The following is a 25,564-nucleotide window of genomic DNA, read 5'->3' as shown; positions in this document are numbered from 1 at the left end:
AGGGAGTCACAGACTCTGAAACAGGCTCCAGGCTCTGAGCTGGCAGTCAGCACAGAGCCCGACGCGGGGCTCGAACCCACGAACCGCGAGATCATGACCTAAGCGAAAGTCGGACGCTTAACCGACTAAGCCACCCAGGCGCCCCCCAGCTATCCAATTTTCAATCTGGTTGTCCATTCATCCTTCCATTTACTCATACATCAGTACATCCACTGTACCATCTCTTCATTTATCCATCTACCCATTTATTTACTAATCTGTCTTTCCTTTCATACATCCAACTATCATCCTCCTTCCACCTGTGCATCCATTCATCACACATACACACACACATACATACATACATACATACCCCCATCTACAGATTCATCCATTCCTTCGTCTTCTACCTACCTGTCTGTTCACCGGTGCATCTGTCAATCCATATGTATGTACACCCATCCACCTACCCACAAATCCATCCAACCACCTACACCCATTCATCCACTTCCCATCCACCCATTCTTCATCTTTTATTTCATGTACCCTTTCATGTACCCTTCAAACTATCCACCCATCCATCATCCAACCATCCCATCCTTTCCCATCCAGTGGCTATTTACCCATTTATCTATTTACCAGCCCACTCATTTACATACTCATGCACCTGTCAAATCATCCATCCACCTACCCACCCATCCATACATTACATATCCTGTCACCTATCCACCCATCTCTTCCTCCACCTTTACCTTCATCTTTCCATCAATAGCTCTCCCCCTCAAACCTCTAATATTCCATCTGTTAAGTCAGCCACCCAGTCCCCCCTTCCCACTTATCCATCTCTCTTTCCCCACTGTTTTTCCTTTTCATCTACCTGCTCTCCCTCCATCTGTTAGCATTTTCATTATGTTTACTGAGTGCTAGCATATACTAGGAGCTATGAAGGCATCCTTCAGGGTTGGGTGTGTTCTGTTCCAGAGTCACATTTGCTCAAGTTTAGGAGAAAAGAACATTTACTAGTGAAGGAAGAGGCACTCACGTTTGGCTATGTGGCCTGGTTGGCTATGTGGTTAGGTGGGACAAAGGGTGTAGATCTGGGGGGATCTTGAGGATGGAGATCAGGGAAGGAGGGCAACATTTCTGTGTGTTGGAGGAATCATATCTAGCCTATGCAGGAATGAATCTGGTATATTCAAGAGAAGCAGGTCTGGGGAGTAAGGCTGGGACTTGATTTGGAGGTCTCGGAGGCCACAGTGAAGGATCCAGGCTTTGTCCTATAGGTGATGGGCATCTTTGATGATGAGGATGTGAAACAGATCTTGAAGATGATTGAGCCTGAAGTATTTACTGAAGAAGAGGAAGAGGAAGAGGAGGAAGAGGAAGAAGAAGATGAAGAGGAGAAGGAAGAGGATGAGGAGGAAGAGGCACAGGAGAAGGAAGATGAGGAAAAAGAGGACGAGGAGACAGCAGAAGGGGAAAAAGAAGAAGGCCTGGAGGAAGGGCTGCTCCAGATGAAGTTGCCAGAGTCTGTGAAGTTACAGGTGGGCTGATTCTTCTTGTTCTCCAGCCTCCACTCAGCTGGGCTGGAAAACAGAGGATCTGGTGGGGCATGAGTCTGGACTGTGCCCTGAGGCAGTGGGGAGCTGTGGAAGTGCCACAGATGGTTGGCATGCTGCTGGCTTCAAATGGCCTCTCTGGTTGCCATGTGGCAGGTGAATTGGAGCGATGAGACCATGGAGAAGGCTTGCTTAAGGATCCAGGCAGGAAATGATGGTGGCAGGGGCACCTGGGTGGCTCAGTCAGTTGAGCGTCCGACTTCGGCTCAGGTCATGATCTCACAGTTCGTGGGTTCGAGCCCCACATCGGGCTCTCTGCTGACAGCTCAGGGCCTGGAGCCCGTTTCAGATTCTGTGTCTCCCTCTCTGTCTGCCCTTCCCCCATTCATGCTGTGTTTCTTTCTGTCTCAATAATAATAAACATTAAAAAAATTTTTTTTAAAGGGAATGATGGTGGCAGATAGGGCAGGGCCATGGAGAGGGGAGAGGAAGCAAGAAAAGTGTTTCAGGAAGTCCTGATGGTCTTACCACCACCATTCCTACTGCATGGCTGTCCCCCCATAGATGTGCCACCTGCTAGAGTATTTCTGTGACCAAGAGCTGCAGCACCGTGTGGAATCCCTAGCAGCCTTTGCAGAGCGCTACGTGGACAAACTCCAGGCCAACCAGCGGGACCGCTATGGCCTCCTCATGAAAGCCTTCACCATGTCTGCCGCTGAGACTGCTCGACGTACTCGCGAGTTCCGCTCCCCACCTCAGGAACAGGTATTCTGACCCCTGATCCCAGCTGGCATTGTTTTTAAATCCCAACTCCTCCTACTGTGATCACTGACGGTACTAAACCTCTAAACTCATGCCTGACCTCTAACCCTATTGATATACTTACGTCTTACCCTTCTATCTCTCTCTGAACCAGTAGGACCTCTTAGTCACCTCAGACTGATCCTGACTCCTTTCAGACCTCTGATTTCTCAGATAGTCTTCACTAACTCCTGGCCTTAGTCAGGGACTCACAATTGGTCTTTGATCCTTGACCTCAGAATTTCTCCTCTTGGGTTTCTGACCTTCATTCTAACTTATGACCTTTCTCTAGATAAACATGCTGTTGCACTTCAAAGATGGTGAGGATGAGGAAGATTGTCCTCTCCCTGAAGAGGTGCGACAGTATTTGCTTGAATTTCATCGAGACTTGTTGGCACATTGTGGTAAGAGATCAGAGAACCCTTTTCCCAGAAACTTCCTTGAGACCTCTTCTGAAGTTTTCCCTAAGATTTCCTGATCTTAAATATTTACAGTGTTGGTGCAGTGTAACTTTTGGTTGAATGAATGAATGAATGAATGAATGAACCGATACATTAGTGAACAGATAGAGGATGAGTGGAAGGATAAGCTTATATGGGTGTTTGTGTGGATTATATGTGGATGGATGGTTATAAGCAAGTGAATGATGAATGTGTAAATTGGTGGAAAGAGAGATAAATGAATAAAGAAATAGGTGAGGAGATGACTGAATGGATGTATGGATAAAGAGAGGGATGATGGGTAGATGGGTGGATGGATAGATGGATGATTAAAAATTGGATGGAGGCGCCTGGGTGGCTCAGTCAGTTAAGCATCTGACTTCAGCTCAGGTCATTATCTCATGGTTCATGAGTTTGAGCCCCGCATCAGGCTCTGTGCTGGTGGCTCAGAGCCTAGAGCCTGCTTCAGGTTCTGTGTCTCCCTCTTTCTCTGCCTCTCCCCCACTCATGTTCTGTCTCTGTCTCTCTCAAAAATAAATAAACATTTAAAATTTTTAAAAAATTGGATGGAGAGATGGTTGGGATGAATGGAAAATTTCCATTGTTTCTGATAATAACTCCTCTAATAATCTTACTGAGATTCTTTTATCTGTAATGAGTTGTTTTTCTCTGGATGACTTTCAAGTTTTCTGTTTGCCTTTGTTTTGAAACAGTTGAATATGATGTGTCTAAGTGTAGAGCTCTCTGATTTGATCTTACTTGTAGTTTGTTAAGTTTCTTGGATGTCTAGATTAATATTTTTCATCAGATTTGGGACTTTTGGGCTACTATTTCTCCAAATTCTTTTTGCCATTTTTCATCTCTGTTTCTGGGACTCCTGTTATGCATATATTGATTATTTTGTGATATTCCACAGGCTCTGAAGCTCTGTTAGTTTTTCTTCATTCTTTTTTATTCTTCAGACTAGATAACCTCTATTGTCCTAACTTCAAGTTCACTGATTCTTTCTTCTACCAGATCAAATATGCTATTGTGTCTCTCTAGTGATTTTAAAAGTTCAGTTATTGTACTTTTCAGCCCCCAATTTCTATATGGTTATTTTTTATATGATCTACCTCTTTATTAGTATGCTCTATTTGATAAGTCACTTCGTCATACTTCTCTTTAATACTTTAGACATGGTTTCCTTTAGTTCTTTGAACCTACTTACAATAGCTGGTTTAAAAGACATCTAAAATGCTTCATAGAATGAATAAAGGAACAAACATATGAACATATAGAGAAATAAATGAAAAACCCAAGAATGGATACATTAATGAGAAATGAATGAATGAATGAATCAATGAATGAATAAAGAAGTGGATGACTGAGTAGATGAATAAACAAACAGATGAATGACACCCTCTCCCATCTTGACTAACTCCAGGAATTCAGCTGGAGGGAGAGGAGGAGGAGCCAGAGGAAGAGGCCACCTTGGGCAGCCGCCTGATGAGCCTATTGGAGAAAGTACGGCTAGTGAAGAAGAAGGAAAAGAAACCTGAGGAGGAGCCACCTGCTGAGGAGGCCAAACCCCGTGAGGACTGGGCCTTAGGGAGGGACAGGGTTGGAGCAGGCAGCCCCGTGTCTGGGGAGCCTCTAGGTAGGAGACAGGCCATGAGAAATAGGGGAAAGGAGTGGTAGATGAATGAGAGAGGGTAGGGTGAGCGAAGAGGTGTGCTGGGAGAGTGGCTGAAATGTGGGGGCTGCACAAGATGTGTGCTGGACCCGTGTGCCATGTGGCGCCAGAGCAGAGACCTTGTTCCCACCTTGGGATGGTGGCAGCTCCTGTACTAGCACGGCTTCTGTGTTCTCATGGGTTGTCTTTGTTTTTCTCTTCTTTTTTGGTGAAACGATTACTATGATGAGGGATTAGAAACACACTTAATGATAAATGTTGGGCCAGTGGGCCGTTATGCAAACTATACATCAGCTCTCTCCACCAAGGACAGAATCCCTGATGTTGGTACAGGGTTTAATTCTACAATAGTCAAGAAACTGTTATTGGGCCAGCTCCGGGCCAGGCACTGTTGTCTTGGCTGAGGAATACTGCAGGGGGAAAAGTCAAAGTCTTTGTTCTCCAGGAGTTTAGAATATTATAACAGGTACACATATACACATACCATAAGGTCAGGTGGCCATGGTACTAAGGAATAAAATAAAGCTGAGTGATAGGAAAGAGTGGGATAAAGATGGAGGGGTCAGGTGGGGGAGGGACGTGTGCAAAGATCTGGGGAAGTGGATTGGTATGAAGGGAACAGCCAGTACAAAGGCCCTGAGCAGGAACATGCTTGGTATGTTTAGAGGTCAGTGTGGCTGGAATGGGGAGTGAGCAGGAGAAGAGGGACAGGAGATGAGGTCAGAAGTGCAAGGGCCACATGCAAAAAAAAAAAAAAAAGTGCAAGGGCCAAACTTATAAAAAAGGGGGGGGGGTTGCTGGGTGATTCAGTCCATTAAACACCCAACTCTTGATTTTGGCTCAGGTCATGATCTCATGGTTTGTGAGTTCGAGCCCTGCATCAGGGTCTGTGCTGAGAGTTCAGAACCTGCTTGGGATTTTCTCTCTCTATGCACCCTCTCATCCCCCACTCATGCTCTCTCTCTATCTTAAAATAAATAAATAAACTTTAAAAAAAATCACAAAAACAGTGCCAGGCCAGATTGTGTAGCGCTGCTGGAATGTCATGAATTTACATGACCCCATCATTCAGTGTCAGTGCACGGAGGTTTCTCCTAAGACTTCTGTCTTTTCTCCCTGAAACCCTGAGAAGGAAAAGGGTCGGGAGAGAGAGAGAGACAAAGAGAGAAATGGATGCTGGATGTCAGAGAGATGAGTTCCAAAGAGATGACCAGGGAAAATAAACCTGTTAATCTTGACATCATTTTCAAATGATACCAAAGTCCACAAGTTTTCTTTATGCCTGTAGTCTCTCTTGATGAAAAAATCAAGTAATTTTATTTTATTTTATTTCATTTTTAATTTCTTTTATTTATTTTTGAAACAGAGAGACAGAGCATGAGCGGGGGAGGGGCAGAGAGAGAGGGAGAAACAGAATCTGAAACAGGCTCCAGGCTCTGAGCTGTCACCACAGAACCTGATGCGGGGCTTGAACTCATGAGCCATGAGATCATGACCTGAGCCGAAGTCGGACACTTAGCCAACTGAGCCACCCACATGCCCCAAAAACTCAGCAGTATTTTTACAGAACAAGTGGAAATGTGACTTGTGCTTTCAAAGGTGCATTATATATTTCAAAGGTGCTTATAATAGTGCTCTGGTATTTTGAATGGTACAGTTTCTTTTTCCTCTTGAAACCTTTAGGGGACCCTTACAGTCTGGGTATTAGGGTAAAAAGAACGTGGAGGCTCTTAAAGCAATAAAAAAAGAAATCTGCCAGAATCTGCCCCCTCCTGGCAGGTGGACGGTAGGGGCGGTTAGTAACTGAGAAGCCCTCTGGAAAGAGGGGCCCTCACTGCCTTGTTCGGGTTAAGGCCCCAACCTGGCAGTGCATTCTGACCCTTGCGTCCCCTTCCCAGAGTCGCTGCAGGAGCTGGTGTCCCACACGGTGGTGCGCTGGGCTCAGGAGGACTTTGTGCAGAGCCCCGAGCTTGTCCGGGCCATGTTCAGCCTCTTGCACCGGCAGTACGACGGGCTCGGAGAGCTGCTGCGTGCCCTGCCACGGGCATACACCATCTCGCCGTCATCCACGGAAGACACCATGAGCTTGCTCGAGTGCCTGGGCCAGATCCGATCGCTGCTCATTGTGCAGATGGGGCCGCAGGAGGAAAACCTCATGATCCAGAGCATTGGGTGAGGCTCTGAGGCTCTGCCCCTTCCCCTGACCTTGCACTTCCCCTGGGAAGGAGGGGAGCCCTCCTGGCTCCAGCATGTCCCCTGGGCCCATGTCCCCTGGATGTAATAATGTCTCCTTCCTCCATTTTGGCCCCATCCGTGAGATGATATACTTCGCCCAGTAGCTAGCCCTTCCCCCTGGCTAATGTCTCCTCCCCTTACCTCTCCATCCAACCTCTGGGGTAACAGCTCTTACTCACCTGTGACTCTTGGCACAAGATTTGCCTTCTCTGAGCTTCTGTTTCTCGAACTCTAGACTGGGGAAGAGCCATGGCTACCTTGTAGAGTCATGCTGAGGCTTAGTGAGCTCATGCGCATAGCAACAGTAATGGTAATAATAATGATAGCGTTGAGTGCTCACTCAGTGTCAAGTGTGCCTCATTCATTCACTCAGCAAGCATTTATTGAGCACCTACTTTGTGCCAGACCCTTTCTAAGCATTTAGCGATACAACATGCAACATGGTAAGGGTCTCCGCTCCAAGGGAGCCCACCTTGGATCCATGCCTCAGTTTCCTTATCTGTAAAACAGGGATAATTTAATTCCTGCCATCCAGAGTAGACATAAAGATTGAATGGGTTCAGGTATGTAGAGGGGGATGGTGCCAGGCATGACGGAAGAGCTTAGTAAATGTTGACTGATCACAGTGGTGGGGATGGCTCTTCCTAAGGGTCTGGGGGCTCTCCCTGGACTTGGGTCCCACCTGGCCCCTGGAAACACCATTGTACTCAATCTATTCACAGGAACATCATGAACAACAAAGTCTTCTACCAACACCCGAACCTGATGCGGGCACTGGGCATGCACGAGACGGTCATGGAGGTCATGGTGAATGTCCTCGGTGGTGGTGAATCCAAGGTAAGGGGACTGTGTGAGCCGAGGAGCTCAGGGCAGGGGGCCACGGGGGCAGGCACTGACCACCGGCCCACTCTGCCTGCCCCAGGAGATCCGCTTCCCCAAAATGGTGACAAGCTGCTGCCGATTCCTCTGCTACTTCTGTCGCATCAGCCGGCAGAACCAACGCTCCATGTTCGACCACCTGAGCTACCTGCTGGAGAACAGTGGCATTGGCCTGGGTGAGGATCCCCAGCCTGGGGCAGGGGGGCCGGGAGCTATCCCCCAGGGCCCACTCTTAGCAGTCTATCCAGGCATCCATCTCTGCTGGCTCACTCACTCATTCAGTCATTCAGCAAACACTCACTCTCCACCCACCCCCGGGGCAGCCCTTAATGAGCAGTGCTGAGGGTCCACCCAGACAGCCCTGGCCCTGGCCCTCACAGGGCCAACAGTGCAGTGTGGAAGACACACAGGGACCATCTGGGGTGGCCAGCCCCGGGAGGGGGAGTCACAGGCCAGAGGAGGCACCTGACCCAGGCTGTAAAAGGAATGGTCAAGGAGGGCTGCCAGGCAGAGGTGAGACAAGCAGGAGTGAGCCTGTCAACTACATACCTCTGAAGAGCACTCTCTGCCTCTCGCGCTCACAGGCATGCAGGGCTCCACGCCTCTGGATGTGGCCGCTGCCTCCGTCATCGACAACAACGAGCTGGCCTTGGCATTGCAGGAGCAAGACCTAGAAAAGGTGTGGAAGGGGGAGGCCTGGCCCCTCGGGGCACCTGCTAACTGGGGACCCGCTCTATGGGAGGGCCCAGGATTGAATCAGAAGGGGGCTGATTTGCAGGGAAAGAACAAGAACCCAGTCACTCATCACGGGGCCGAGTGCAAGCACATGCCTCACCCTCCCGCAGCTGCATGACCTTGGCACATTCCTTGCCCCTCCCCGTCCTTCCCCCCATCCCCATGCCCCCACTTCTGCGTGTAGCAATGAAGGGCATGGGCTCTAGAGTTCAGTACCTTATGATAACTCTCCTTGCTCCTTTGCTGTGTGGCATTGGACAAGTGACTTAAATTCTCTAGCTCTCTGTCTTCTCGTCTGTAGAATGAACATAATAATACAGTAGGGTTACTCTGAGGATAGGCTGGGTTAATCCATGAAAGCATTTATAAAACAGCAAGCACTCAATAAGATTTTCTGCTCTTTCAGTATTACAGTCATTCAACAAACATTTACTGAGCACCTACTGTGTGCCAGACCTGTACAAGGCAGCAGGGGTGTGACAGTGATTGAGACAATCAAAAATCCTTGTCCTCCTGAAGCTGACATTCTAGTTGGGAAGATGGATCATAGAATAAGTAAAACACATAGGGTGTTAGCTAGTGACGAGTGTTAAAGATGAAAAAAGTGAGCAGGGGAGAGAAATATCAAAGGTCAGGAGGGTGGCCAAGTTTAGACAAGTGTGATCAGAGAGTGCCTCACTGAGAAAGTGACTTTCAAGTAAAGCTCTGAAGGAGGAGAGGGGCCATATGGGCATCAGGGGGAAGAGCATTCCAGGCAGGGGGACAGCCAGTGCAAAGGCCCTGAGGCAGAAGCGAGCTTCTTGAGTTTGAGAGCAGTTTAATTAGAGCAGAGCGAGTGAGGGGTTAGGGGTGGGAAGTGAGGGCAGGGAGGTGACAGGGAAGATTGTGCAGAGGATCTTGTGGGCCACTGTGGGGGCTCTGGATTTTACCTGAAGTGAGGTGGTGCCACAGGAGGGTTCTAAGCAGGGAAGGGACATGACCTGACTCAGGCTGTTTGCAGGGTCCTTCTCTGTGTGTGGGACAGAGGGGGGAGGAGGGAGCCCAGGAAGGAGACCATGTGATGGCCCAGGTGGGAGATGGGGGTGAGGGGTGAGGATTATTGTTTGCTGAGAGATCCAGACATGAATGAGGTGGCAGAGCTCCAGCGATGGGCAGGGATGCAAGCCTCTAGGAGGATATGGTGTGGGTGTGGCCTCGGTCTGAGCCCCTCTCCACTCCCAGGTGGTGTCCTACCTGGCGGGTTGTGGCCTTCAAAGCTGCCCCATGCTCCTGGCCAAAGGGTACCCAGACATCGGCTGGAACCCTATTGGCGGCGAGCGCTACCTGGACTTTTTGCGCTTTGCCGTCTTCGTCAACGGTGAGTCAGGAGTTGGCGGTGGGTCCCTGACCCAGCCTTCCGCAGGGTGTGTCGGCATCCTGAGCCACAGGCCTAGCCTGGGCAGGGATTCCTCCAGGTGGGCTGGGGCAGGGTCCAGAGGCCAATGGGGGCCTGGGGTTAACCCTTGAGCTGCTGGGCTGCCAGGGCAGGGTCCCGGGGGCAGTGGCTCATGAGGCCTCTGGACCCGCCGGAGCCGCCAGGTGAGAGTGTGGAGGAGAACGCGAACGTGGTGGTGCGGCTGCTCATCCGCAAGCCCGAGTGCTTCGGGCCTGCCCTGCGGGGCGAGGGCGGCTCGGGGCTGCTGGCCGCCATCGAAGAGGCCATACGCATCTCTGAGGACCCAGCGCGGGATGGCCCAGGCGTCCGCAGGGACCGGCGGCGTGAGCAGTGAGTCTCCCACCCCCTTCTCGGCAGAAGAGCCCACCTTCCCTGTGCCCCTTGCTGCCTCCCCCACGTGCCACCCACCTCCTTCTGCAGCTTTGGGGAGGAGCCCCCCGAGGAGAACCGGGTGCACCTGGGACACGCCATCATGTCCTTCTATGCTGCCTTGATCGACCTGCTGGGACGCTGTGCGCCGGAGATGCATGTGAGGCCTGGAGGCCCAGGGACAGGGAGGGGCACGCATGGCCGACCTTGAACCTCTTCAGTCAGGCATTTGACAACATGGATGGAGCTCTCGCGATGCGGGTGGTCTTAGGCTAGTCAATCCTGGGGACACACCAGTGACCAAGACAGCCCTAGGCCTGGCTCTCACAGAACTCCAGCTGGGGAGACCAAGTACTGAGAGCCAGGGACAGCCAGGGTTTCAGTAAAGGAGCACTGGGAACAGAGGAGTCAGGGCTGGGAGTTCAAGAGCTCGCCCCACCAGGAGTCCTGCTCTGCCTGCCGGTGGGTCAGGAAGGAATGGATGGGCCAATGACCAAATGGGGCGGAGGGTGCCAGATGACATGCCCACTTCCGTTTTTCAGCTAATCCAAGCTGGCAAGGGCGAGGCTCTGCGGATCCGTGCCATCCTGCGCTCCCTTGTGCCCCTGGATGACCTTGTGGGCATCATCAGCCTCCCACTGCAGATCCCCACGCTTGGCAAAGGTACAGGGGGGGCAGGACTCAGCAAGGAAGGGATGCTGGGGAGGGAGCGGATGGGTCCAAAGGGCACCCCGACCCCCTGCCCTCATGGCCCACAGATGGGGCTCTGGTACAGCCGAAGATGTCGGCCTCTTTCGTGCCGGACCACAAGGCATCCATGGTGCTCTTCCTGGACCGGGTGTATGGCATCGAGAACCAAGACTTCCTGTTGCATGTGCTAGACGTGGGGTTCCTGCCTGACATGCGGGCAGCCGCCTCGCTGGACACGGTGAGCAGCCCCGCCCAGCCTAGCCACCCTCCCCGCCCCCAGAGAGGATGCAGGATGGGTCAAGGGCATAGCAGCAGTGCTTCTGGTTGTTCTGGGCATGTGTACATATCATAATCCTCCCTCCCCACCCCCCATCAAGATAGAAAATAAAACCAAGAGAAACTCTGAGTTCTGGGAGAGGGTGGGTGGAAATCTTCAACATCTCATCTTTCTTATTTAAGAAATAATCGCTCTCGGTGATGGCTCAGCACCAAGGAGACAAAGACCTGAGCTCAACAGCAACACTAATAGATATTTAATAGTTATATAGGTAGATAATAGTAGGGGACAGAGTCAAGGAAGATGAGGACTGAGAACTGACCACTGGTGTGGCCAAACGGAGGTCACTGGTGACCTTGATAAGCCTTTCAGCGAGGCAGTGGGGGTAAGAGCCTTACTGGAGAGGGTTTACGAGGGTCTGGTAGGTGCGGTATTGGAGACAGTGAGAGTCAACAATTCTTTACACGAGTTGGTGACAGAGGAGGCAGAGGAATGACCCCATGCCAGATGGGTGACCTTGGCCAACAGAAGACTCTTCTTAAGATGAGAGAAATAGCTGCTGGCCATTAACTGGGAAGAAGAACACTCTGCAACTTGGATCCGTAACTACCAGTTTATCAGAAATACAGAGCGCAGAAGAACAAGTTAAAAAGGACCCACCAGGACATGACCAGCAGAAACCAAAGTATGGGAAACTCCATGGATAAATGATCCAACTTTTCTGGCGAATAAATGGCATTAAAAAGAGGAGGAAAGGAGACTGTTACCGATGAAAAGACCAGAGACCCAGCAGCCAAATGCAAATGTGTGGGCCTTCCCGGTGCCCCGGTCCAAGCAATCCCGGCTAAATGTAAAGCAATTGTGCAGACACTTGGAGAAAGTTGATCACGGATTTTATGGATTGTTAATTCTGTTAGGTGTGAAAATGGCAGCATGGGCTGTTAAACAGAAGCAGGTGTCTGATGGAGATACATATTTGAATATCCATGGGTAGAGTGGTATATGGCTGGGGCTGTATAAAAATATCACAGGGAAAAAAAGGCGAGGTTGGAGAGTAAAGAGGCATGCAGAACTATCAGCAGGACAGTCTGGGCAACGAGCGTTCATGCCTTGGTTCCTCGGCTTTGGTGTGTTTGAAAATGTGCATCGTTCAAAGTAATGATAGGGACTGAGAGGGGCAGGTTTAGGGCGGAAGATCCGAAGCCAGGGCGACCCCAGGAGCGCGAAGCGGGCCTGATGCCCCCACTCTGCTCCCCAGGCCACTTTCAGCACCACGGAGATGGCGCTGGCGCTGAACCGCTACCTGTGCCTGGCGGTGCTGCCGCTCATCACCAAGTGTGCGCCGCTCTTCGCGGGCACGGAGCACCGCGCCATCATGGTGGACTCCATGCTTCACACGGTGTACCGCCTGTCCCGCGGCCGCTCGCTCACCAAGGCGCAGCGCGACGTCATCGAGGAATGTCTCATGTCGCTGTGCAGGTGGGGCGGGGCCGGGGGGGGCGGGGCGCGGCCGCGGGGCGCCGCTGCCCTGGGGGTGAGACGCCACCGCCCCGCGCGTGTCCCCGCAGGTACATCCGCCCGTCCATGCTGCAGCACCTGCTGCGGCGCCTGGTGTTCGACGTGCCCATCCTTAACGAGTTCGCCAAGATGCCGCTCAAGGTGAGGGCGCCGCCCTTGGGCCAACGGGCTCTTTGGTAACGCCCCGCCCAGCCCAGTTAACCCGCAAAGTGGGGACAGCGTCCCCGTGGAAACCTCTCCAGGACAGTCACTTGGCGTCACGGGTGCCTCTAACGCCCCCTAATTAGCATTTAATTTGCCTAACAGTGAGCCAGCCCTCGCATAAATTAGCACATATTTGCACAGAGGACACTGCTTTTCCTAATTAGCCTGCTTGTTCGTAGGCCGAGACCACCACCAGCCTTACGAATGAGTGCATTCATTTGAATACAGAGCTATTCTGAATATATGCAGTCTCTCCTATTATTTTTTTCATTTGCATGCTGGTTTGCATAAGGAGACACCCCTTATCTTCACTGGTCCACGTAATACATCTAGATCAGCCCCCATTTCAGATTTGTCTAGTGGATATGGAGGTCCTCCTCCCAATTACCATATATTTGCATGAGCCTCTGCCTAGATTTGTTTGCCAAGGAAATTCACATTCAGATCACTCTGTCCATACGTCCGTTTGCACACAACCCTACCCACGGATTAATATCAGCATACTTATTTGTGTAAAGTAACAAATCCAGCCGTGGCCGAATACCTATCCTGACTCCAAATTAGAATGCTAATTTGCATAATAAACGGTCCCAGACCCCTCCCCAATCAGCATACTATTTTCCCTCATTGGCATTACTTGCATAACTCACGTCTCCTTCATGATTTAAAAGCACTGGCCTTCCTGGCTTTGCTTTTGCCTGCTCCCTACGACTTACCTGCCTCTCACTTGTGTGTCTCCCCTTGCTCCCGCTCAGCTTCTCACCAACCACTATGAGCGCTGCTGGAAGTATTACTGCCTCCCCACAGGCTGGGCTAACTTCGGGGTCACCTCAGAGGAAGAGCTGCACCTCACTCGTAAACTCTTCTGGGGCATCTTTGATTCACTGGCCCATAAGGTCTGGGCATGTGGGGGGCGAGGAGGGGCTGAAAGGAGCCTGCTTGGAGGGTCTGAGGCCCAAAGTTGGGAGATCCAGAGTGAAATTACCAAATTTGGTGGGGCGGAGGGGGGGTCAGACAGGGAGCTGGTTCTGCAGGTTTGGATCCTGGAGAATCTATGAGTTGGGTCTCTGATTTGGCTGTTATGGAAGACGCGATGGGCTTGCTTAGAGTCTAGGGGCTTAGAGAGGGGTGATATAGGGGTGGCTTTGGAGAGGCCAGGTGGGCTGAGGTTTGCATTTCGGGGAGAGACCTGGAAACTGACATCTGGGGGGTCAGGGAGAGGGCAAGTTGGAGGGGTGAGTTTGGAGTCCTAGGGCTCCAAGATTTGAAGGCTCAGCCAGGCCTGCAGTGACCCCACTCCCACCCCCACCCCCCTCCCGGCATCCCCAGAAGTATGATCCAGACCTATACCGCATGGCTATGCCCTGTCTGTGCGCCATCGCAGGGGCCCTGCCCCCTGACTACGTGGATGCCTCATACTCATCCAAGGCCGAGAAAAAGGCCACAGTGGATGCTGAAGGCAACTTTGACCCTCGGCCCGTGGAGACCCTCAAGTGAGAGGCCTGGGGGCAGGAGCAGGGTGGGGCCTGGGGGCTGGGGGACGGAGAAGTTTTCGGACATGGAAGGACGGGCCCACGCTGACGTCTGCCCACCCCATCCCCCGCATAGTGTGATCATCCCAGAGAAGCTGGACTCCTTCATTAACAAGTTTGCCGAGTACACACATGAGAAGTGGGCCTTCGACAAGGTTGGCGTCAGGGTCCTCCTCCCACCCCCCAGCACCCCCGTTCCTGCCGGCCTTCCTCAAGACCTCACCTTCCCCCAGACCCAGGTCTCCCAGGAGGCTCCAGATTTCCCTGAGACCCCAAACTCTTCTGAGACCCCAAAGCCACCTCCGGAGCCCTCCACCCCTCCAGGGTGTCCCCTCTGTATCCCCCAGTCTGCTGCCTCCCCCTCCCCCTCCCCCCACCCCCACCTCCAGCTCCCTAGTGGCACTGCCTCCCCCTGTCCCCTCTCCACCTCCAGATCCAGAACAACTGGTCCTATGGGGAGAACATAGATGAGGAACTGAAGACCCACCCCATGCTGAGGCCCTATAAGACCTTTTCAGAGAAGGTGAGCAAGTGTTGGGGCCCAATGCTGAGGGTCCGATATAAAATCTCCAAATTTGAGCGTTCCGAGAGGAGTGAGGCAGCTTCATCAGCTTGGATCTAGCTGGGACGGCGGGTTATGGCCCCTCATTCATGGATTTTGCCTTCCTGCAAACGAGGTTGCCTCCCCCAGACCCCAGCCTTCTGGTGTTCCTTCTCTTAGAAGGAGCCAGACTGGATTTGATTCCTTGACTGTGCCACTTAACTTCTCGGAGTCTCCAGTGTAAAATGCGATAATGAGAGTTTGTTTGGGAATCTCTGTTACAGAGCAGGTAAGAGACCTGGGTTTGAATGTGAGCTGGACCACTTCCTCTTAGCCACGAAGTCGAGGCTTCCCCTTCTTAGAACACTGGAGGCCAGGAAGGCTGAGGCAGGGACTCCTACCTCTACTGCCCTCCTATCCCATCTCACCAACTCCCCGCCTTCCTGTCCACCCCAGGACAAAGAGATTTACCGCTGGCCCATCAAGGAGTCCTTGAAAGCCATGATTGCCTGGGAATGGACGATAGAGAAGGCCAGGGAGGGTGAGGAGGAGAAGACAGAAAAGAAGAAAACGCGGAAGATATCCCAAAGTGCCCAGGTAGGGGCGGGGCCGGGGGCGGGTCATGCGAGGTGGTGAGCGGCTAGTACAAAGGGCGGGGCCAGGAGGGGTGGGGTCACGCAGGAGGTGGGGTTGAGAAGGGAGAAGGGCAGGGGGAGCGGCGTGGGGGGTCAGGGGAATCCGGGAGGCCGGGAGCCAGATGCCCGCCAAAGCTGAGATCTGGGAAGGTAGTGGGCGTGGGTCTGAAGAACTGTAAAGGGCAGAGGGGGGGGAGGGCGTGGCTTAGCGACAAGGCCCTATGGGAGGGCGAAGATCAGGGGTCCAGGGCAGGTGGAGGGAGTAAACTGTGTTGGGGCCCGGGCTTCCTGCTAGCCCATCAAGCATCCCCATCTCTCCCTTGTCCTCCCAGACTTATGACCCGCGAGAAGGCTACAACCCCCAGCCCCCCGACCTCAGCGGAGTTACCCTGTCCCGGGAGCTGCAGGTGAGACCCCTGATCCTTTACCTGGAGGCATGGAGGTGTGTGTTGGGGGTGGGGAAGACATCCTCTGAGTCTGCGCCTTGACTTTTTCGTCCATTCTCAGGCCATGGCGGAACAACTGGCGGAAAATTACCACAACACGTGGGGGCGGAAGAAGAAGCAGGAGCTGGAGGCCAAAGGTAGGGGCGTCCATCTCACCCCCGCGCAGACCCCTCTTCACCGAAGTCCCCTAGCTCCAGTTTCCTAAGGGCCTAAGTTAGAGCTGTGTGACTTTGAACAATTGCTTTCACCACCCAGTACCCCCCCCATAATAACATCTACTACCATAGGGTTGTGGTGAGCATATGAGCATCATCTGAAAGCCATGTTTTGGTTATTCTTACCTCTGTTTTTATTACTATAATTATGCGTGCTCTCAGCAGCAAGAACCACTTCAGTGAGGGTCTCCCCAGTCCTCTGATTTCTGGTCTTTGCCCCTCCAGGTGGTGGGACCCATCCCCTGCTGGTCCCCTACGACACGCTGACAGCCAAGGAGAAGTCACGAGACCGAGAGAAGGCCCAGGAACTGCTAAAGTTCCTGCAGATGAACGGCTATGCTGTCACCAGGCACGTGGGCTGCAAGCCCGGCCGCGGAGGGGTGGGGAATGTGAGAGGAACCAGCCAGGCAAAAACTGGGAAAAGCTGGGCTGGGGTAAAGGGCGGGGCCAGAGAAGGAAGGAGGCTGAGAGGGGTGGGGCCTGGAGAGCAGAGGTGGGGCCAGGGAAAGGAGGGTGGGGCCTGGAGAGGGGGGAGGGACCTGGAGGAGAGTGGGCGGGGGGAAGCCAAGATGGGTGGGGCCTCAGAGCGGGGAGCAGGTCAGAGAGGGAGGGGCCTCAGGAGGAGAAATTGGGACCAGGGAGAGAAGGCTAAAAGGGTGAGGCTTGGGGGACTGTATGAGGCCAGAGAGGGGAGGGGCTAAGCCAGGGGAGGAGAGGAGGCTGAGAGGGCGGGGCCCGCGGAGGGGAGGCGGGGCCAGAAGCCTGCAGCGGCCAGGCGCGGGGCGTAGGGGAAGCAGAGGGAAACTAGAGAGGAGTGGGTACCAGGGCGGGCCTGCCTCTGGGCCGACCCCTCTCTGCCTGTCCACGCAGAGGCCTTAAGGACATGGAGCTGGACACGTCTTCCATTGAGAAACGGTTCGCCTTTGGCTTCCTGCAGCAGTTGCTGCGCTGGATGGACATTTCCCAGGAGTTTATCGCCCACCTGGGTACGGGGGCTCCCTCCCTGTGCTGATACACCCGCAAAGTCACCCAAGGACCTGGCGCGTGCATTTTTCCTTCCCTCCCCTCCCCTCAGTATTGTGCCAGACACCGTTCCAGGCGTTGAGAACACAGCAGTGAACGAGACAAAGATCCTTTCCTCCTGCGTTTACATTCCTGTGGTACATTCAGACGATTAACGTCAGACACCTTAGGTTTTTAGAAGGCGGTTAGTGTTTTGGGAAGAAGAATACACTAGAGCCAGCTAAGGAAGATTGGGAGTGGGGGGGGGGGTGGAGCCCTTTAAAATTTAAATAGAGTATTGGGGAAGACCTTGAAGGAGCTGGGAAGGAACTGGCCGGACATCTGAGAATATTCCAGGCAGAGGAATAGCCAGTGCGAAGTTCTGAGAAGTCCCTGGGGAAACAGAGGCCCAAGTGGCTGAAGCAGAGTGACTGAGTGGGGAGAGGTGACGGGGCAGATCACGTAGTGCTTTGGAGGCATGGGGAGGACTGTGGCTTTTTGCTCCAAGTGGAACGGCACCACGGGAGGGTTCTGAGCAGGAGAGAGCCCTGACCTGCCTCAGGTGTTCTCAGACTCCCCTGGGCTGCATTAGGGACAGACTGGGCATAGGGACCAAAGAGGGTGAGGACTGGGCAGATTGTGGGGCTCATTTGGGGACGGAGGCTGTTGGTATGCCCCATCCATGCCTCTTACGTCCCACTAAGAATGACAGCTGGCCCCTAGAATCCTTCCCAGCTTCCCCCAGAGATCCCAGCATTCCCCTGAGAGCCACCCAGGACTCCCAGGCCCCCTCAGATGAGTGGCACAGCAGGACTCACATACCTCGTTTCGAATCCCACATGCTGTTCCTCCATGCTGAGCACCTCTGGGCAACTCTCTCGCCTCTCTGTGCCTCAGTTTCCCCATCTGTCCACCATAACGGGCCACAGTTCTGTCCTGTTCTTGCTGGGTGACCTGGGCTGAGTTATTTCATCTCAGTTTCATCATCTAAAATGAAGGAGAGGGACCAGCTATACAGACCTCCAAGTTGGGAGGAGATTCTTGTGCAAAGGCGTTCCTCACAGGGCCAGGGACAGAGCAAGTGTTTAATAAGGGGAGCCAGCATTATTATTTTATTAGTAGTAATTATTACTGTCACTATTATTATTTGAAACGGATTTCCACTTTAAAATTAATTCTAGGGGCGCCTGGGTGGCTTGGTCGGTTGAGCGTCCGACTTTCGCTTGGGTCACGATCTCGCGGTTCGTGGGTTCGAGCCCCGCGTCGGGCTCTGTGCTGACTGCCAGCTCAGAGCCTGGAGCCTGTTTCAGAGTCTGTGTCTCCCTCTCTCTCTGACCCTCCCCTGCTCACGCTGTCTCTCTCTCTTTCCTAGAAATAAATAAAATTATTTAAAAAAATAATAATAAAATAAAATTAATTCTAGTCTGTCAACATGGACCTATTTCATTCATTCATTCATTCTGCATTGATTCAGTGCCAAGTACTGAAGTTCAGGAAGAAAAGGGCCTGTGAGGAAGCAGATGTTCCATGACCTTACTCCATCCTAGTTTATCTTCTTTCCCATTTTCAGCCTCAGGAAGTATTAGATCAAGGAGTTAGAGGGAATCACATGAAAGATAGAGAGAGGTTCATCTCAAAGCCAACAGAAGTGACTTTATACCAAGAATTAATCTCCCATCTTTTCCTGCATTTACCCTAGAGTGCCCCCCTCCATTAGAACACCCTGGGTTCCCCAGCATTGAACCCGCCGTCACCCCTCTTTTCCCTCCCCCACCAGAGGCTGTGGTCAGCAGTGGACGAGTGGAAAAGTCCCCACACGAACAGGAGATTAAGTTCTTTGCCAAGGTGAGAGGTGGGCTGAGAAGCTGGAGGGGGCTGGGGACTGGCGGGCTCCCCCACCCTTCACCCAATCCCCCTCATCTCTTCCCCACCTCACCCTCAGATCCTGCTCCCTTTGATCAACCAGTACTTCACCAACCACTGTCTCTATTTCCTGTCCACACCGGCCAAAGTGCTGGGCAGTGGCGGCCATGCCTCCAACAAGGAGAAGGAAATGATCACCAGGTGGGCTACCCTGTGGCCTCTGACCCAGCCCCCGACCTCACAGGATTGCAATCCTGGACCCTTTCCTGCCAACCTGGGGCCGTACGGGCTCTGTCCTGGGTGTTGGGCACCAACCACTCTACCTGCAGAGGTGACTGAAGGGTGAGGGTGACCCCCTGTGCTCATGTGCCCAGGACCAAGGGGTTCCCCAGGACATGGGACTTTCAGGCAAATGGGACGGATTGGTCGCCCCGTCAGAAAGGCAGCCCAGCCTCCCCACCCCCCGGCATCCCCATTTTTGCCCATTACTCTCAAGCTTGCTCATCTCTCTGCCCCTTCCCCACCCTTCCTGACGCCTTGGTTCTCTTCCCTACCATCCTATGTCCTCCTGGCTGTGTCTTCTGTCCCTCTGTCCCTGTCCCCCTAACTGCATCACTGCTGTCCTTGCCCCATGGGGTCCTCACCGTTTCCCCCGTCCTTATGTCCCTTTCTTCAGCCTCTTCTGCAAGCTTGCGGCTCTTGTACGTCACCGAGTTTCCCTCTTCGGTAAGTAGCCTCTGGCCGCCCCAGCTCTTCTCCCTAATCTTCCCTCCCTCCCTGCAGTGGCCAACCCCACCCTGTAGAAGCACCTCCCGGTTCAGGCCTCAGTGTGAACAGCCTTCATCATGTTGTTCCTCTGGACCCAGACATGGACTGGGTAGTTCTGGGGACAGGGCTGTGACTGGGACAGAGCTGGGCCCTGTCCTCACGGGGCCCCAGGCCGGTGGGGACACAGACTCATCCCCAGACAGTGATGGCCCGAGGGGTCAGGGCTGGGATGGGGGAGGCGCTGGCAGAGCGGGTTTGGGGAATGACCAGGACCTGTGGGGGTCCAGGTGGAGGTGAAGTGGGGGGGAGGTGGGGTAGGGGTGGGGCGGGGTGGGGGGGAGGTGAGGTAGGGGAGAGGTGGGGTGGGGGGGGGGGGGGGGGGGGGGGGGGGGGGGGGGGGGGGGGGGGGGGGGGTAGGGGTGGGAAGGCAGGCATTTCAAATGGCACAGCAGCTAGATACGTGCATGTGTGTACACACACACACACACACCGCCCGCACCGTCCCTGAAGCCAGTGGAGAACCACGCTGGTCTCCCCAGATGACAACCCCTGATAGCAGCNGAGGGGAGGTGGGGTGGGGGGAGGTGGGGTAGGGGTGGGGTGGGGTGTGGGGGAGGTGAGGTAGGGGAGAGGTGGGGTGGGGGGGAGGTGGATGTAGAGGAAGACACAGTCCTTGTAGCCCTTCCTTCACCCTGGCCCGTCTTCCTTCCCCAGGGACAGATGCCCCAGCTGTGGTCAACTGTCTGCACATCCTGGCACGCTCCCTGGATGCCAGGTACGGGGCCCGGTGCCCACCCCCAGCCCCGAGCCCTGTTCTCCTGGACTTCCTGAAATCTAGAATCTCAGATTCTAGAACTGGCGTGCCCCGGCTTCCCTCCTAGGACGGTGATGAAGTCTGGCCCCGAGATCGTCAAGGCCGGCCTCCGCTCCTTCTTTGAGAGTGCCTCAGAGGACATCGAGAAGATGGTGGAGAACCTTCGTCTGGGCAAGGTGTCACAGGCGCGCACGCAGGTGAAGGGTGTGGGCCAGAACCTCACCTACACCACCGTGGCCCTGCTGCCGGTCCTCACCACGCTCTTCCAGCACATCGCCCAGCACCAGTTCGGAGACGATGTCATCCGTAAGGACCCCTGGCCCCGAGGGCGGGGCTGGGGGTGAGGTGCAATTCGGCTGACACTGGCCACCCCTGGGTGCCCGACAGAACTCCAAGTGTCTGAGTGTGCATTCAGCGAATTGGTAGGTTAACAGAATGAGTTAATGAGGATATGAGTTCAGCAGCTTTTTTTTTTAACGTTTATTTATTTTGAGAGAGACAGAGTACGAGCAGGGGAGAGGCAGAGAGAGGGAGACACAGAATCCAAAGCAGGCTCCAGGCTCTCAGCTGTTGGCACAGAGCCCGACACAGGGCTCGAACCCACGAACCGTGAGATCATGACCTGAGCCCAAGTCAGATGCTGAACCGACTGAGCCACCCAGGGACCCCTGAGTTCCGCAGCTTCTAACAAAAGACCCTAAATCACTGTAGCTTAAACAAGAAAGAAATGTAGTTCTTTCTCATGTGAGAGCCTCCTTGTGAGCGCACCACCCTGCCAGAAGCCTGCTGTTCTGGAAACATTGCTTTTACCCGCAGGGTCCAGATTGCACACCATCAATTACATCCCCGTCCCAGCCTGTAGGAGAAGAGGGGAAGCAAAGAGAGGGGCACTGCAGTTCTTTTCAAGGAACAACCTAGAAGTGGCCTGTGTCGCTCCTGCTTTCATCCATCTCATTGGCCAGAATTTAGCACGTGGCCACGTGTCACTGCGAGGGAGGCTGGGAAAGTAGCCTTTATTCTGGGAGGTCTTGTGTCCAGCTAAATATTGGAGGCGTGTTACTAAAGAGCAGAAAAAGTTAAAAGCAGATGTTGGGAGTCCGTTAGCAGCGTCTGCTGTGTTTATGCCACCAAATGGCACGCATGTGGTGTGACCCAGCCTGGCATCTGGGCATGTAATGCACACAGCGTGTTATACGCCTTTGTTAATGAAACACGGGCAAGATACAACACCCAGGACGTTCAGGTACTCAAAAGAGAGAGGCTTACGAGATGTGGTCTGGACCGTGGGGCAGCAGGAGGTAGGACCGGGAGCTGGTGAGAGAGATGTTCAGGAGACCAAGGAGATGGGCAGTGGAGGGGAGGCATCCTGAGTGAATCCTAAGGCCCCAGCTTGGACCCCTCGGACAGTGGGGGCTCCAGGAGACAGTGATTGGGAGAAGTAATGCGTTTTGGGGAGATGCAAGGTCAATTTGGGACTTGGTGGTTGCGAGCGGCCCAGGGAGCTCCCAGGGAAGCTGTCCAGGATGGGCCGGCGGGCCATGGGCTGTGGGGACTGGTGGATGGTGAATCCATGTCTCAGTTCACTGTTTCTTTGAAATTAGAGCCTTTGGCCAGAAGTAAGAAAAGTCAAACTTCCCCCATCCTCACATTTTATTAAGAGAATTGGAATCTTTTAAATGTTTATTTATTTTTGAGAGAGAGAGAGACAGAGTGTGAGTGGGGGAGGGGCAGAGAACGAGGGGGAGACACAGAATCCGAAGGAGGCTCCAGGCTCTGAGCTGTCAGCACAGAGCCCGACGTGGGGCTCGAACCCATGGACCCTGAGATCATGCCCTGAGCTGCAGTCGGACGCTTAACTGACTGAGCCACCCAGGCACTCCTATTTAGAGAATTTTAAAGTTTCCAAAAGAGTCAGAAGAAGAGAATTATTCACAATTTGCCCCGTTTGCTTAACTTTTCACTTTACGGGTGAAAAATATTTGCAAACCTTTTTGTTGAGCTTTCAAATGTGAGTTGCACACAGTGTGACACCTCAACACCCAACTGTGCTTAAGTTTCCCTGATTACCCTCAAAATGTCTTTGATTTAAAAAAAAAGATTCAGAATCCAGTCAGGTTTCTCTCTTTGCATTTGGTTGTTATGTCCCTGGAGTCTTTTTAATCTAGAACCGCCCCCCTTGCCCTCTTTTTGTCAGAACATTTGCAAAGTTGCTGAGGTTCCTAACCTCGCCTTCTGGCAGTGGAAGTAGATGACCTAAAATTATAGTCAAGATTGGATGTTTGTTTACATTTTTCTGGAAAGAGAAGTCATCAAAGAGATCACCAAATGATCATCGCTATGATCAAAGAGACCCACGACTCCTCTCCAAGGAAGGAACAGTCTTTATTGAGTGCCTGTTGTGTGCCTTGTTCCAACTGGTTTCCAAGCATTAACTCTTTTGATCCTCACAACCACCCCACGAGGAAGACACTATAAGTATCCCCATTTTATAGATAAGGAAATTGAGGCCAAGAGAGTGTTAGTACTTTGCTCAAGTCACGAAGCTGGTAAATGGCAGGCTGGCTCTACCGCCCAGTTCTTACCCAGTATTTGGAGATGAGGGAGGAGGGCGGGGGAGAACGGGAATGGTGGGTGCGTCCCCGACCCTCACCCCCACCTCTCCCTCAGTGGATGACGTCCAGGTCTCTTGCTACCGAACACTGTGCAGTATCTACTCTCTGGGAACCACCAGGAACCCTTACGTGGAAAAGTAAGGAGAGAGAGCCATGGTTTGGGGCTGGGGTGGGTACTGGGGGGATCTGGGAAAGGAAGGAGCAGAAGATGGGGGGCAGTGGCAAGCAGAGGAGATGTACAGTCTTCCACAACAGAGGTGCTCGGCGGCAGCTGCAGTTCACCCAGGTGGCCACTTGAGGGCACTCAGGGGAAGGCCAGTGAAGGAAGCCCGACCAGCACCAGGCGCTCGCTGGCCCGGATGCCAGGTTGCAAGCTTGCCCTAGCAGGAGGCACACAGAGATGAGGGTGGTACCCAGCACGCCGGGGCCACTAAGGAGGGTCCCTGGCAGTGCCCATGTGGGGGGTCTCCCCTGAGCTGGGATCACCAGTTGGAGCAAGAGGGCACTTAAGAACCCAGGGAAAAGGCCACATTTGTGTGCTTTCGGTGGATGGCAGCTCTGCTCCCAAGAGTTTGGGGGGGGGGGGGAGGGGGGAGGCACTTCTGTGGAGATAGAGGCTGGGACCCGGGACCAGGCAGGGGGCAGTGTGGGACCTAAGCAGCCCCTTCCTCCAGGCTGCGGCCAGCCCTGGGGGAGTGCCTGGCCCGCCTGGCTGCAGCCATGCCGGTGGCGTTCCTGGAGCCTCAGCTGAACGAGTACAACGCCTGCTCTGTGTACACCACCAAGTCCCCCCGGGAGCGGGCCAGTAAGTTGTGGGGGGCTGGGGCCGCTGCACGGGGCCCAGGGGAGAGCCCACTTTGGTGTCCCTGAGGGCTAAGGATTCCCCAGGTTGGGGGCACTCCAGGTTGGAGGATTCTGGAGCTTCTGGGGGGCACTGAGGTCTGGGGGGGATGGGTCTGAATGCCCTGACCCCACTGTGCACCCCAGTCCTGGGGCTCCCCAACAGCGTGGAGGAGATGTGTCCTGACATCCCGGTGCTGGAGCGGCTCATGGCGGACATCGGGGGGCTGGCCGAGTCGGGGGCCCGCTATACAGAGATGCCACACGTCATCGAGATCACGCTGCCCATGCTGTGCAGCTACCTGCCCCGCTGGTGGGAGCGCGGGCCCGAAGCCCCCCCGCCCGCCCTGCCCGCTGGGGCGCCCCCGCCCTGCACAGCCGTCACCTCTGACCACCTCAACTCCCTGCTGGGGAACATCCTGCGCATCATCGTCAACAACCTGGGCATTGACGAGGCGTCCTGGATGAAGCGGCTCGCAGGTGGGTCTGGGTGGGGGAGACCCTCAGGGTGCCTCCTGAGGACTGGGGCCAAGGGGTCTTGGGGCCCAGGCCCTTTGATCTCACCGTCTGAGAGAGAGCCTCGGGGTCTGGCTTTTCCTGGGAGCTGGGAGGAGTCAGAGTCTAGGTTTTCTCGGGGGCAGAAGGCCAGGGGGTCACCACAGGGTGTCAGAATCTCGGGCTCTTGGGGTCTGGGGTGGATGGATGGGTCCCAGGAGTCCTCCGGGATGGATTCTGAGTTTCTGGAGCCTTCGAGAGGGTTAGGAATTGGGTCGGAGGCCTGGGTTCCTCATACGGAGGGGGAGAGAACCAGGTCAGGTGTCAGGGTCCCTGGTGTGGATGGGTTTGTAGGTCAGCAGTCAAGAAATGAGTCTTCGAAGGGATGGGATTCCTGAATCAGAAGCTCTCTGTCAGGAGTCGGGTCAAGCTAGAGATTGGGGGCTGGGATGGGAGGCCAGGGTCAGAGGTCAGAGGCTGGGGTAAGCTACCGTTGTTGGGGTCAGAGGTCAGGGGCTTCTGTCAGGCTGGGGTCACAGGTTCAGGTCAAGGGATATGATAGGGAGCAGGGGCTATGTCGGAGGTCAGGGCCCAAGGTCAGGAGTGGGATCAGAGGTCAGAGGTCAGGCGCTGGAGTTGGAGGCCGGTCAGCAGCACGCGCGCCCCCCGGTGCGCCTCGCCCCCCGCAGTGTTCGCGCAGCCCATCGTGAGCCGCGCCCGGCCCGAGCTCCTGCACTCCCACTTCATCCCCACCATCGGGCGGCTGCGCAAGCGCGCGGGGAAGGTGGTGGCCGAGGAGGAGCAGCTGCGCCTGGAGGCCAAGGCCGAGGCCCAGGAGGGCGAGCTGTTGGTGCGCGACGAGTTCTCCGTGCTCTGCCGGGACCTGTACGCCCTCTACCCGCTGCTCATCCGCTACGTGGACAACAACAGGTCAGCGAGCCCCCAGCCGTCCCCGCAGCCTCCCTGGGCCCCTCTGACCCCCTCACCTGCGGAGTTGCTATGAAC

General features: G+C 54.1%; 1 protein-coding gene across 2 annotated transcripts in view; it reads left to right on the top strand.

Annotated features, from left to right (window-relative positions):
* RYR1 (ryanodine receptor 1) overlaps positions 1-25,564 on the top strand; it is a 119,479-nt gene that overhangs the window by 39,992 nt on the left and 53,923 nt on the right. For both annotated transcript variants that reach the window (XM_039217731.1, XM_039217730.1), the window contains exons 35-67: positions 1,263-1,523; positions 2,103-2,303; positions 2,632-2,743; positions 4,206-4,352; positions 6,353-6,626; positions 7,412-7,526; positions 7,612-7,744; positions 8,153-8,247; positions 9,525-9,660; positions 9,882-10,068; positions 10,159-10,267; positions 10,650-10,770; positions 10,866-11,035; positions 12,333-12,553; positions 12,643-12,733; positions 13,552-13,692; positions 14,126-14,289; positions 14,405-14,483; positions 14,762-14,851; positions 15,326-15,466; positions 15,837-15,911; positions 16,012-16,087; positions 16,391-16,514; positions 17,036-17,151; positions 18,945-19,012; positions 19,110-19,231; positions 19,707-19,756; positions 20,513-20,573; positions 20,680-20,918; positions 23,280-23,361; positions 23,899-24,029; positions 24,212-24,544; positions 25,249-25,489. In XM_039217731.1, the coding sequence (XP_039073662.1) occupies positions 1,263-1,523; positions 2,103-2,303; positions 2,632-2,743; positions 4,206-4,352; positions 6,353-6,626; positions 7,412-7,526; positions 7,612-7,744; positions 8,153-8,247; positions 9,525-9,660; positions 9,882-10,068; positions 10,159-10,267; positions 10,650-10,770; positions 10,866-11,035; positions 12,333-12,553; positions 12,643-12,733; positions 13,552-13,692; positions 14,126-14,289; positions 14,405-14,483; positions 14,762-14,851; positions 15,326-15,466; positions 15,837-15,911; positions 16,012-16,087; positions 16,391-16,514; positions 17,036-17,151; positions 18,945-19,012; positions 19,110-19,231; positions 19,707-19,756; positions 20,513-20,573; positions 20,680-20,918; positions 23,280-23,361; positions 23,899-24,029; positions 24,212-24,544; positions 25,249-25,489 (4,706 nt within the window). The remainder of the gene's footprint in view (positions 1-1,262; positions 1,524-2,102; positions 2,304-2,631; positions 2,744-4,205; positions 4,353-6,352; positions 6,627-7,411; positions 7,527-7,611; positions 7,745-8,152; positions 8,248-9,524; positions 9,661-9,881; positions 10,069-10,158; positions 10,268-10,649; positions 10,771-10,865; positions 11,036-12,332; positions 12,554-12,642; positions 12,734-13,551; positions 13,693-14,125; positions 14,290-14,404; positions 14,484-14,761; positions 14,852-15,325; positions 15,467-15,836; positions 15,912-16,011; positions 16,088-16,390; positions 16,515-17,035; positions 17,152-18,944; positions 19,013-19,109; positions 19,232-19,706; positions 19,757-20,512; positions 20,574-20,679; positions 20,919-23,279; positions 23,362-23,898; positions 24,030-24,211; positions 24,545-25,248; positions 25,490-25,564) is intronic.

The sequence above is a fragment of the Hyaena hyaena genome, unplaced genomic scaffold (assembly GCF_003009895.1).
Source record: "Hyaena hyaena isolate Hyena2069 unplaced genomic scaffold, ASM300989v1 scaffold_721, whole genome shotgun sequence".
Taxonomy (NCBI): domain Eukaryota; kingdom Metazoa; phylum Chordata; class Mammalia; order Carnivora; family Hyaenidae; genus Hyaena; species Hyaena hyaena.
This window is presented reverse-complemented; position numbering and strand designations above follow the sequence as displayed.